The sequence below is a fragment of the Pantherophis guttatus genome, chromosome 2 (genome assembly GCF_059756535.1).
Source record: "Pantherophis guttatus breed Tessera chromosome 2, ASM5975653v1, whole genome shotgun sequence".
In the NCBI taxonomy this organism is placed as follows: Eukaryota; Metazoa; Chordata; class Lepidosauria; order Squamata; family Colubridae; genus Pantherophis; species Pantherophis guttatus.
The window spans coordinates 50,520,642-50,534,844 of NC_142064.1; the positions used below are offsets into that span (position 1 = coordinate 50,520,642).

General features: G+C 36.4%; 1 protein-coding gene across 2 annotated transcripts in view; it reads right to left on the reverse strand.

Moving 5' to 3' along the window:
* The window catches only part of EPB41L4A (erythrocyte membrane protein band 4.1 like 4A), a 95,546-nt gene that overhangs the window by 54,749 nt on the left and 26,594 nt on the right, over positions 1 to 14,203 (reverse strand). For both annotated transcript variants that reach the window (XM_034432756.3, XM_034432755.3), the window contains exon 3: positions 7,205 to 7,309. In XM_034432756.3, the coding sequence (XP_034288647.1) occupies positions 7,205 to 7,309 (105 nt within the window). The remainder of the gene's footprint in view (positions 1 to 7,204; positions 7,310 to 14,203) is intronic.

The window sequence follows — 14,203 nt, forward strand, 5'->3', positions numbered from 1 at the left end:
ATACACCTAAGACAAATTCCTTGTGTGTCCAATCACACTTGGCCAATAAAGAATTCTATATTAAGAACATTTGCACACATTATGTGTCAACTCATTAGGTTCAACTTTTTCAGTCTAGTGTCTGCTAAACTACAACTTTCATTAATTTTCATCTGCTTGCCCTCTATTTAGTATTTTTTGTCTTAATATTTATTAGTGTTGACTGAGAATTGAAGAGCACATATTTAAAAATATAGAAAAATAAGTTATATGAATAAACGAAAGTGTTTTTAACATAAACTATAATTAGAGTGGGTCCAACCTTACTTCTCAATTGCCCTCTGACAATAATATTTTAGAGATAGTAAAATTATCTGCCAATTAATGTTCATTTGTACTCATGGGTAATAAAATCGAGAGCTAAATCAGAACAAATCAAAGTTAAAATTGCCAATTGTTCTTGAATGGGAAATATATAATAATTTATTATTATTATTATTATTATTATTATTATTATTATTATTATTATTATCATTATCCTGTATAACAAATGAGCCAAAAAGACCCACCAAAAAAGGAAACATGGTCTGAAAATACATAGAGTTGAAACATTTCAAAGAAATCAACAAAATTAAAAATACAAATTAGCAACATAATATTTGCTACTGCATTATTTCATCAATTGTGTAAATATATGTACAGGTACATTTGTAAAAGCCAAATATTTTTCTGTATAAATTCTAAGTGGCAGTTGTGATTATCTTCAGGCCAATAATAATTACTAGTATGGCTTATTTCTCAAAGTTGCAGGAAAATCTTACAAACTATATTAGAAAATACATCATTATTAGCAAATTAGTAGAATATACTACAATTCCATATTGGCTGAAACCAAGCAAAAATATTAGAAGAGATACAACATATTTAGAAGAGCCTTCAGCAAAACATTGATCAAAAAAGATATTTGAGCTCCTTCCTGCATCAAATTGCAGATTCCAAGAATACTTTTTAAATACGTATGGATATACATTTTGTTTCAGGCAAATAATGCATAAATAATATAGATGCCAAATCATTAGAGAAGAAACATGAAAGAACATGCCTCTCAAACAAATACTCAAGCTTACCAAAATACATTTACCAATACTGCAGCTTCAATAAGGCATTTCTGTATAATTTGTATGAGTAACTGCAGGCCTATCTATATCATATACAGAATCCTAACACAGACTTCTATTCTCAGCAAGAAAAGAGGCAGATTATATCCCATACCAATTATTTTAAACAGAGCTTCTTACGCTGTCACTTCAGTAAACAGTAGAAATCAAATAAAGAGTACCGAAAAGGAGAGACAAAGCATAGCTATAGCAAACCAGATCCATTTGACCAAAATGTCAGATGATTTTCCTGACAGAAGAATCTATAACTGATCAGGTTATGAATCTGACCATAATCATTTTTATCCTTTAGTGTCACAAGGGGTAGATTTCCAGTAGTATTCCTTATAACCAGCTACAGGTACCTGAACACACTTGTAAATGGATCATAAGCTTCCTAACAAACAGGAAGCAGCAGGTGAAGCTAAGCAGAATCATATCAGATACTTGTACAATTAGCACAGAGCCCCCACAAGGCTGTGTGCTCTCCCCACATCTCTTCTCTCTGTATACCAATGACTACATCTCTAACAATCCATCTGTTAAACTACTGAAGTTTGCAGATGACACAACAGTGATCGGTCTCATTCGAGACAATGATTAATCCGCATACAGACGGGAGGTTGAACAACTAGCCTCGTGGTGCGACCAGAACAATCTGGAATTGAACACACTCAAAACCGTAGAAATTGTGGTAGACTTTAGGAGAAACCCTTCCATACTTCCACCTCTCACAATACTAGACAACATAGTATCAACAGTAGAGACCTTCAAATTTCTAGGTTCTACTATATCGCAAAATCTAAAATGGACAGCTAACATCAAAAATGTCATCAAAAAAGCACAACAAAGAATGTTCTTTCTGCACCAACTCAGAAAGCTCAAACTGCCCAAGGAACTGCTGATACAGTTCTACAGAGGAATTATTGAGTCTGTCATCTGCACCTCTATAACTGTCTGGTTTGGTTCTGCAACCCAACAAGACAGACACAGACTTCAGAGGATAATTAGAACCGCAGAAAAAACAATTGCTACCAACCTGCCTTCCATTGAGGATCTGTATACTGCACAAGTCAAAAAGAGGGCTGTGAAAATATTTACAGACACCTCGCATCCTGGACATAAACTGTTTCAACTCCTACCCTCAAAACGATGCTGTAGAACACTGCACACCATAACAACTAGACACAAGAACAGTTTTTTCCCAAACGTCATCACTCTGCTAAACAAATAATTCCCTCAACACTGTCAAACTATTTACTAAGTCTGCACTACTATTAATCTTCTCATCTTCTTATCTTCTCATCGTTCCCATCACCCATCTCCTCCCATTTATGACTGTATGATTATAACCTTGTTGCTGGTACGATTTATATTGATATTGTTTCCTGATTGCTTATTTGTAACCTATGACTATCATTAAGTGTTGTACCTTATGATTCTTGATGAACATATCTTTTATTTTATGTACACTGAGAGCATATACATCAAGACAAATTCCTTGTGTGTCCAATCACATTTGGCCAATAAAAATTCTATTCTATTCTATTATCTCAACAGAAGTTTGGGACTTTTCTGTACTGCATCTTTAAGCTACTTCAGGTGGAAAGGACTTAAGAAATCCCTTCTTTATAAAAAAAATTCCCTATTGTTTTACAATTCTGCTTATCATTTGGGCTCAAAATGAAACTGGCAGAATTTTGTCAATTTCACCTGGTTAAAAAAGATATACTGTTTCAAAATTTTATCAGTGAAATTTAAAAAAAAAGAAAGAAAGAAAGAAAAAGAAAGAAAATAAAATTAACTATGTTTATTGATATTTAGCCTAGATTGAAGAAGAAACTAGCAGAATTCTTGTCAATTTCATGTGGTTTTAAAAAAAAAAGTAGGTCCACCATTTCATTTTTTTTATCAGGAAATGTGTACAAAAAGGCTTAGCATTCCACTTTTGCACAGTGAGTTTATATAAAAATAAAAGCAAATAAACTCCAGCATTTCACCAGTGCATCAGGAATAGAAAGAAAACAAGCATATGAACATAGATTCACTGATCAAAGTTCCTTTGGAAGACAGCAGCAGCCCAACACAAATAGGCCATGGAAGTGAGCAACCAGTCATTGGAGCAGATGGATTGTTCTTGCCACAAAGAACAGTATTGGACATATTTGTTTACTATGAAATGAAGTACAAGAGATATAAATTGAACAGTGTGATTTGTGCCAGCACAACCATACTACATGCTTGATGTGTGTAGCAGAAAAAAAACTGCCTTCCTGATACACCGCGGGGGGGGGGGGAGATAGAAGATACATACATGACCAATCCAAGTCACTGAAACATTTTATGTTTAGCTACAGTAGATGATTTTATGGTGCAGAGCACAGGTGTCAAACTCGTGGCATCACATTGCCGTCACGTGAATAACGTATCACGACGTTATTCCCCTTCGCGGAGCTAGGGTGGGCATTTCTTGTACATGACGCATCTGGCCTGCAGGCCACCAGTTTGATACCCCTGGTTTAGTGACTCATTATTATGATTATTAATTCAAATTTAAATTCAATATATTAAACATGTTTATAATAGACCTTTAGTTAAGTTAAAAAAACTTTAATCATGTCAGTCATAATCAAAATGTCTTTTGTTGTCACTTAAATACTCATAAATACAAACCCTCCTTTCTTTCTCCCCTTGATCTTTTTGTAATGTCCATTTTATTTACCCATTAAAGCAGGAAAAGAATATGATTTGATTTATTGGATTTGATAAAGTGGCATAACTCCCAGAGGGTTTTGGGCAGCATCCAATCATTCCAATACATAGATTATAAAAACATGTTAAAAAACCACACAGCTGCCCAGACCAAACAACACTCGCCAACATATAGAAACGTAGTAGGGTCTCTAACTGCAGTCTTGGAACAAAGTCAGATCTTAAGATATTTCCAGAAACCAAGGAAAGTAGGAGCTATGTCTTCTGCTGTTCCTGAAGATCCAGGCATCAACAGGGAAAAAATGCACCCTCACTGTCTTATCCCCAATAAGATAATATTTAATTGATGGGACTTGAAACACACCTGCTCTGTCTGAAAGCACAGGATGGGCAGAAACAACTGGAGACAGGCAGTCTCTCAAATGGCAATCTCTATATCATGAAGGGCTTTATAGCACCTTGAACTGCACCCAGGAGTCAACTGGAAACCAATGCAGCACATGTAACAGTGATGACACACTGGCATAGCTGGAAGCATCTGTTATTGCTTGAACCATTATAATTTGAACCATCTGAAGCTTCCAGATAGTTTTCAAAGGCCAGGTAGGACTTCTTACAAATTTAGAACATTGCTGTAGGAAGCCAAAATACAAATACAACTTTGTTTTATTATATAAATCCCTATATGGATTTATTTAAACTAGTTTCAACACACACAGAGACTACAAGTTACTTCTTATATGAGCAACATGATATTGCTAAACCCAGCCCACGTATCTCATTAAAATCATTTAGTTACTTCAATCAACTTAATACTGTTCTTGATCTCCTATATTTATTTAATTCCATTTTGAAAAGCAGTTTAAAAATTATGCAATAAAAGAATGCATGTAAAAAGATAACCTAAGAAAATAGCACATATAATATGTATTCCTTACAATAAGGCTTGCATGTGCCATTCATAGATAACCTGAGCAGAGGATGTACTACAGAGTAGTTTCCTTACTGGGGAATTATTTATTTTCTATATCTTTATTCATTTAATATTGCCTGTTCTATAAGAAAGTTTCTCAAATACCATAGTGTAGTTAGTATATTAATAAGAACAGATGTATACACACAGAAATGGGATATATACCCTTTTCCCCCAAAATAAGACATCCCCTGATAAGCCCAATTGGGCTTTTGAGCACATGGCAATAAGGCCAAGCGCTTATTTTAGGGTTCAAAAAAAAATAAAAATAAGACAGTGTCTTATTTTGGGGGAAATACGGTATTATAATTATTTCATATAGGGGTTTTTATATAGGTAGACAAGTTGAAGTTATCTGCACACCCCAATGAGCTTCTATTTAATTACTGTAAGATTTTCCCAGGTGCATAACTATAAATTGCAGATCTGTATATTATACTTCCATAATTTTTAACCTGATTTCATAGAATATTCCATTTTTTTTTTTATTTGATTTATATGCCGCCCTTCTCCGGAGACTCAGGGCGGCTTACAGTGCGTTAAGCAATAGCCTTCATACTTTTGTATATTTTATACAAAGTCAGCTTATTGCCCCCACAAACTGGGTCCTCAATTTACCTACCTTAGAAAGGATGGAAGGCTGAGTCAACATTGAGCCTGGCAAGATTCGAACTTATTTTAATTGCAGACAGCTGGTGTTAAATTACAGTGCCTTGTCTGCAGAGCTATCCAGGCTCCATTTCAATCCAATGTATGTTATCACAAAAGTCTTTATCTTCATTAGATTATACGTTCTAATGTATAACGTATTTCAACATATACAATGTATAATATATTTCAACATATAGTAATATGCAGGTATGAATGCATACAATAAATTATAGTCTTTTAACCAGTTTTACCTGAGTTGTTTGTATAACTTGAAAGACAAGATCAGTTTTATTTTTGCTTCTTTGCCACATGACAACTATCGTCAATATTAGTATTATCTAGTTCTGTCAGTCAGATACAGTGGTGAGCTGCTGCTGGTTCAGACCGGTTCAGGTGAACCGGTAGTTCCGATGATCAGCTGGCCCCGCCCACCTACCCCACCCTATCCTGTCCTATATTTCCTTCTTTCTGGCTCATCTTATTTGCGCAGCACAGATGATTTCTGTGCCTACTGTTCTACTTACCCGGGCTGCATTAAAAAGTAAGCAGCTGATCTTCAAATTGCCGTATTTTGAATGCTGCGTGCAAGTGTGTTAGGCATGCACGCGAAGCCCGTGTGCGCATGCGAACCAGTTGTTAAGCCAGTTGCAGCCCATCACTGGTCAGATACATATATATTTGTTTCTCTGCAGGACTACAAGTATCAGTCATATAATTTTAAACCAATTCCCTCAAAATATGGAGCTATTCTAATAGTGTTCTGGGAGAAAACTATGAGCATTTTACTGTATTAACAGATGAACAGCAGCACAAACATATATAAATTCTGATGTCCTAAACTGTAACATCTAAATCTAGCCTCTAAAATCAGTTTGAAATCAAAACTAGGCCTGTTCTTCCAATAATTAATACAATATTCCTATCATGCTGTTAAAACTGTTTGGGGTGATTTCTTTTGAATAATGAAGTTTTAGTTAACTGGAAAGTATCAAACCATTAATTTAGAATTTGGAAAGCCCTACTTAATTTTTAGGTTAATCATGTATAACATGCACAATCATGTTCACATCACGCCAACTTTATGACTCCTTTTCATCATTGTAATATATGTGGACAATTGTCCTAGTTTAAATAGTTAACAAAATAAATTGCATCATGTGAAATTTATTTCCCTATTGTCAAGTATTTCATCTAGAATAAGCCTTGAGCTTAGCACAGGATGTGCACTTTTGACTTCCATTGCCATAAAAATCTAACTAATGCAACTATCTATTGAACAGGGCACTCCCCATACATGCTATCCTTTCATACATATTTAGCATCAAGAATTATGAGATTAAAAGATGCCTGGTCAGACTATGCACTGATAGTTTGGTGATACTCAAAAATAACATGCAGGCAACTGAATAATCTCAGCATTAATATAACTTTTATTTTAGCTGTGATGTTTCCTCTTAGGAAACATTTACTTATTGACATGTTAGCCTTTTGAGACTTGGATCTATTCCTCTGAATAGGAAAGGTATTTTTATACAGTTAATGACTAACCCTCCCCTCCAAAAGAATTCCTGACTTAATATTAATTTGCATGCACTAATGGGATATAGATTTTATCTGTTTAACAACTAACTTGCTGAGACAGCATATAATAGTGCAGAACAGAACTGTTTAAAAAAGAAAGGTCACTCTGCTATCTATTCTGAAATATCTAATCTCTTGTAGCTTTACTCACCGTCTGATGACTTCTGTCACAGTACCGCAGTCCAAAATAATCTATCTCAATGAGGTTTAAATGCCGGAATACGTAGCCCAGGACAACCGACCCTTTCGTTGATTTCTGTGGGAAAGAATGTGCAGAGACTTTTCATACAAATGGCCATTCTTTTGTTAGCTATACAGTGGCATTCATGCATTCAGCTAGATAAGTCTACCAGAGAAGACTGCATTATTAGAACTGGTCTTTAACAAAAATTGCAATGACAAGAAAGGTGTTTATTTTCCCGCTCATATTCGTCAGTCATTTTATAGAAAAGGCTGAGCAATTATATTGACAAGTTTTTAATCTCTAATATCATGAGGTCACATAATTATGTACTCAAACTGTGAACTGCAGTAATTCTGCATTATTCATTCTTGCCTGTATTCAAACATTCTCCTCAACACTTTGTGATTTCAGATTCCCTAAGGGAAGAGGGAAAACATCAGGCAAATCCATACACAGACTGATTTAATGAATTCAACTTTGGCATATTTATACATGCATTGCTAGTTGATATTAGTAATACTGTGGTTTATTGTAAGGGCATTAGTATATAGTGGTAACAGCTGTTAAACAACAAAGGCAAGAGACTACCTGTAGGAAAAAGGCCATTTATTTTACTTTGCTAGTAGTACTGTGTAAGTACATATTGTTAGCTGGACAATGAAGAAGTATGTTGTATGATGCTCTATAATTAAAATATCAGTATAACACATTTGTTTCTCTTTATCATACATTCATAAACAAGTTTTTTAAAAAGACTAAAGCACAGCAGAATTAAGCATGAAAAAATGAGAGTTATTATGCATTTAGTACTTAATAGGCCAACAACATGAAAAGAGAGAATATAGGCTTTGAATAAACAATCAAGCACACTCACACAGTTTAGATGTAAAAAAAGAATCAGAGAAAAATCTCAATAAAAAATAGCCAAGAAAAAAAAGAATTCCAAAGTCATTTTAACTTAATGTTCAAAAATCTGCAACACCTGTCTTTAATTACTTTAAATTACTTTTAAGACAAAATTAAAACATATAATCAGAAAACTAGCATAGAACAACAAAGACTTAAAAGCATGAGTATAAAATCAGTTTCAACCTATATTGAACATAAAATATTTTGGAGAAAAAAATGTAACTTTGTACAGACAGCCTTCTACTTACAAAGCTGTTCGTAAGTCCATTTTGTTCAAAAGTCCAAACAGGTATAAAAAACCCATATAAAGTACAATTCTTACTTTACATAAATTAAATTACATTTCTCCACCCAATCAATCAAGGACTAACCCAAACCCTGGGTTTGGGTACAGAGGACCTCTCCCGCATTGATCCATTGTGGCTTTGGCTGGTACGGCCAGTCTTCCCATGGGCTATTAGGACCCTTTTTAGGGAAGGGATCCCAGCAAGACAATCAGGTGCTGCCACCACATACAATGTGAGGGAGGACTGAACTGCACTACTCCATTCTCCACAGGAATAAGTAGGAGCATATTTGATGGGGGCTTCACAGTGGCAGGGGATGCCAGACTACAGGTCCCAATGGCTGTTCTTGCAGCACCTTATTTCTCTACCACAAACTTCTTCAGGCTTGTGTGTGTCTCAACTTTTTTTTTCTCCCCTGATCAACCCTCATCCCAGGTTTGACATTCAGGTAGAGCAGACTCCTCCCTATCTAAGCAACCCTCTACCCGCATCCTTAGGGTACTTGGGCCCTCTTTCAGGCATGCTCAAGCCAGGGGTGAAATGCTACTGGTTCGCCCGAACCAGTAGTAAAAAAAATGCTTTAAAAAGTTAAAAAAAAAAGTTCTGATGATCGTGTGGCACAACTGATCGTCAGAACTTTTTTTAATCCTTTTTTTACTATCGGTTCGGGGAGTAAAAAATGCTTTTAAAAAGTTTTTAAAAGGTTCTGATGATCAGCTGTGACACTCAGCTGTGTTGCGCAATCCTCGGAACTTTTTTTAAAAAAATTTAAAGCATTTTTTACTACCTATTGCCCAAACCGGTATTTTTGTGTAAAGTGTGATAGTTTGTTTTTGAGCTCTCTGTGACTTTGTGAGATTCCTACTTGTTGCAGGGGGCATTTTGTGTGAAGTCCAGCTGCTTTTGCATTGTGTGTGAGTCAGTTGTGTAGCTTTTGTGTTATTTTTGTATAAAGTGTAAAAGTTGGTTTTCCCAGTCACATGACCACCAAGCCACACCCACAGAACCGGTAGGGAAAATTTTTGAATTTCACCACTGGCTCAAGACCACCTCCACTCCACATTGCCAAGGCTGTGGAGCGTAACTGTCCTTCTCTGCAGTGTGCCACAAACTAACCCTTTCTTGTCTTTTCCCACCTTCTGCGATTTTCTAGGTTGGGGATGCAGAAAAGTTTGTTCATGTAGAAGAAAGTTTTTAACTTGGAAATTTGTAAATAGGGGATGTCTGTACCAAAATGGAGTATTAAGTAATACATGCATATACAATATAACATTTTAACAGTGCAGCAGCTATACCATAGACTTACATCTGTGGAACACAATCAAATGCCCTTTAGATTTTCTGATTAAAATTTTCAGGATTGCTCAGTTGGCTATATTAGAGCTTTCAGTCCAGAACAACTGAAGAGCATCAGATCAACCACTTCTACTACAATATTTTTTCACTGTTTGCATTTGTAACTGCTCCTTTCTTGCCCACAATGTGATTATTCTGTTGGTCCTGCAATGAGACAAAGCTGAACCTAGTAAATCCATGCCCAACTAGAGTCAGAAAGGCCTATAACAGACAAGGCCTATAAATTGGGCAAAAAAATATTACAGGTAATCCTTGTTTAATGACCGGTTGCTTAGCGATCATTCGAAATTACAATGGAGTTCCCCAGAGCTACTTATGACCTGTTTTTGACGTTCCAATGGCCACACCCCCTTACAGTCACATGATCACACATGGGCACTTGGCAACTGGCTGCATTTAGTCATTGCAGCATCCCACAGTCATGTGACTGCAATTTTTGCCATTTTCTGCCTTTTACTTCCAGTTTTTATCAACAAAAAAAAAGGCCCATTAGGGAAAATGAATTTGCTTAATGATCACCACAAAAAAGGTCATAAAATGATGCCTGGTCAAATGGTGGTCCACTTAATGACCACCACAAGCTATACATGTAATTCCAGGCTCAATTATGGTCCTAAATCAAGGATTACCTGTACTGCTTCATTTCTTTGTCATGAACATGCATCTGTTCCCAAGTTTTCAGTAATTATATTTATTAGTATAACTGTGGCTGTATTGAATCTAGGTTATGCTTTCCGAGGATGCAGTATCACCACAAGCGCGTTAATTATTACTGTAGAAAGATGCCTTATTTTCCCATGCCACCTAGTGTGATTAACTTTGACTGACAATAGCTTTCAATATTCCAGGAAGAAATCTTTGACACAATGCTACTGAATTCTTAGCTGTGGAGTTATACTGTATTGCTCCACTAAGCTATAGCTTCTGCATATAAATAACTGAAAAATTATATCTTTATAAAACAGTTCAGATACAAAGAGGAGGAAAAGAAAATTCTGAATCTATTTTAGTAGGCCAATATTTTATTTTACTTATCTTTATGAGTAAAGCTTGTGTTTGATAAACATATGCCACATTAGTTGAATAGAAATATAATAACTACTACAGAGATACACGTTTCATATGCAATCCACATTAGTATCCTATACTTTTCAATGTTTCTATTGGTATTCAGAACCTCTCACTTGATCTGCATTTACAGGAATCAATGAAATTCTTACATGAAATTAAGCTACTTCAGAAATGAGTCATGATGACTATCAAGTCTACATTGTAATGCAAAGCATATTCAACCAGTACCAGAGCTTTTTCCACCCTATGTTAAGACTGTTAAGAGTTTGCATTACTCATAAAAGAGTAGGGCACATGTCTGAACATAGTAAAGTAGACCTCTGATGGCTATAACTTCTTAGAATTCCCAGCAAGCATAGATAGCAAGAACCATGTAATGATGTAATTAGCATATGTGTACATTTGCGTAGGTGTGATCTTTTCCTCCTGCAAAAATCCTAGACTGGTTTGAACAACACAGCTGACTCAGTCATCCATTTCTCAAAGTAACAAACTCAACACTGCTCTACCAGCAGGACCAGGAATGATGGAGTCAAGCAGGTAGTGCTTGTTTTAGATATCTTCCCAGCCCCTACAAAAAAGATTTCCTCTAGTTATTTTTAGAATCAGTGGGGGGGGGAATGCAAATCACTAGTGGCCCAATGGGAATCAACACAATACCTACCCCAAACAGTTTCTGCTCTTGTTCCACTTTCTTTGGTTGTGTATGATGGGTATAGAACAGAGCTAGTGTCTGTAGAGAAACCCCAGTTTTGTGGCACTATCCAAAGGCTTATCTTATCTTTGAGCGGTAGGAAGAGAAAGGGTTCAAGCTCCACTAACTTTGTAAGAACACAATTGACCAATGAAATCTATTAATCTTTCTAGTCTATCACTGCAGTCAAATGTTCACATGACACATTAATCCCCCTCCCTTTGACTGAGTTAAACAAATTATATAAACAAGGTCACTGACTGCATAACATGGCTGTATAGATTTTTGAGAGTGTCCTGCTTTGTTGAAAGCTGACCCAAAAGCAAAACTAAGGAACAATGTGGCATCCTGCTTCCAAACAGAGTCCAATCCTGATCATTACACACCCTTTGGGTAGAAAACTCCATCAGAAGGAGAAGAGAAAAACAGTGAATAACCAATCTGGACTGGGGATCTTTCTAAAATTTAAAGAGTTGGCTTTATACTTCAATCTCATAAAGGCTTACATTCTGATTAGGGAAAGATTTGAAAAATCATCAGCAAACAAAGAATTGTTCAAAATGAGTCATAAAGTTATGCTTTATTATGCAGCAGCAGTAAAAACCAGAAAGGCAGGTTTCTACCAGCTTCATAAAATGACAGCTAGAACCTTCAGAAAAGAGAGGTATTTTTCCTTTGACAGGAGTAAAATGGTACAGTAAAATATGGCAACATACTTAAAATATTTTGAAAAGAAAAGGGAAAAAATCTATAAAACAAGCTTGCTAGGTTAAACATTTGAGTATTTAGAAAATATGGCAATCTCTAAAATATTAAAGCAGCCAAATATGTTTCCCGACAGCAGCTTCACATTTCTAACTGGCTGATGCTAGGCAATCATAAAGTCAGTGTGAAACTTTTTGTGGCATATATACTGAGTGGAAAGGAAAATTCTACTGCTGAATTTCTGATGACAGAAACAGAAATATTTATCCGAGAAAAAAAATGAAAAGACCACCTGATATTCTAATTTCAACTGCTTTTACAAATTATAATTCTTTAGTGATTTATCTTCTAAACACAGCCACTAATTAAAATATTTGAGTAGAATGTACAAATCATTCACCAGTGATGTGATCATACTCCTCTTTCCCAGTGCCAAATGGCAGAATATCACTAAATCCTCCAAACGTTCAAAAGCCAATTATTTCAAGAGTCATCTGTCATCCAATTACTAGGAAAGCTGCCCACTCCAAGTCACTTTAAGCCAGCATCACCACCAATTGTATAGTAATTGCAACCTCTCTTTGAAAGTATAATGTGGGATTATAGCAGGTGATTCTGTCAATGCAACAGTAATTCTTTTTTTGTGTTTTAAAGACTCCTTCATTCTTTTATTAAGAATACATATATTGCTCAAATCTGTCCTTTTGTTATATTTGTAACCTTTTTATCAATACAGGCATTCCTAAACTTACAAACACAATTGGCACTGAAATTTTTATCACTATGGTCATAAAGTGAGATATCACTTGATGAAATCGCTTAGTAACCACAATACCAACAGTCCCAGTTGCCATCATAACTTCAAATGTGTGAATCATTAAGTGAAGGGACTACAGGGATGCCACGGGGCAGGGGGAGTATATGTATGTGTGTGCATGAAAAGGTCCAGCATAGGCCACATATAAGGGGGGTGGGGGGAGGGTACTGCAGTGCAAACACAGTGAAAGAATACACTTACCATATTTTTCGGAGTATAAGATGCACTGGAGTATAAGATGCAGCTTAGTTTTGGGGGAGGAAAATAGGAAAAAAAAATCTCCCTACCAGGTATTCATCTAGCTAGCGTCTTTAGTCTGGTCAGCTTCAGCACATTAGTTTGCTGGTTTTTTATCCCCTGCTTGGGGATAAAAAACAGCTTCTAAGGTACAGCTGAGAGGAAGCAGCAATGAGAAAAGCAGGCAAAGCATGCTTCACTCAGCTAGCGCCTAATTAGGGCTGGGGGAAAAAAAACTTCTAAAGAACAGCTGAGAGCGGGAGCAAAGCATGGAGCCGAGGAAGCAGGTTAGCGCCTTGTTAGGCTGAAAAAAAGCTTCAAAAAAGCTACATTTGGAGTATAAGATGCACCCAAATTTTCAGCCTCTTTTAGGAGGGAAAAAGATGTATCTTATACTCAGAAAATACAGTAAACTCCTGAGCTGTGGTGCAGTGCAAAGCCACCTTTGAAAGCCTCCGCTGCCCCAGCTCGGGCCACTGTTGCTGCACTCTGGGAAGTGCCAAATGCCCAGGAAGCTCCAACAGTGTGGTGTGAAGCTGAAGCCTAGTAATGTGGTGCAGTGTGGTGCAGCGCAGCCCAACCAAGCTACCCTCACTACTCTGTACTCCGTTATCCCAGCTGACCTGGTCATTTTCCTCCTCCTGCTGTTGCTGAGGCATGCCCAGTTTGACTGTAATGTATCTGTATGCGAGGCAACTGCTAGTCATGCCAACTCTTCTTATGCTAAATTATGACAATCTTCAAATTGCATGAGCCATTTACTCTCCAAAGAGTGATGCCTTCTTTTCACAATACTTTGCAAAGCTTCTGAGGTCTTCTTAAGTCTTGTGAGAATGGGTGTGCTCTTTGGAGAATGGCAGACTCCTCATTCTCATGATGTTTTAAAAGAT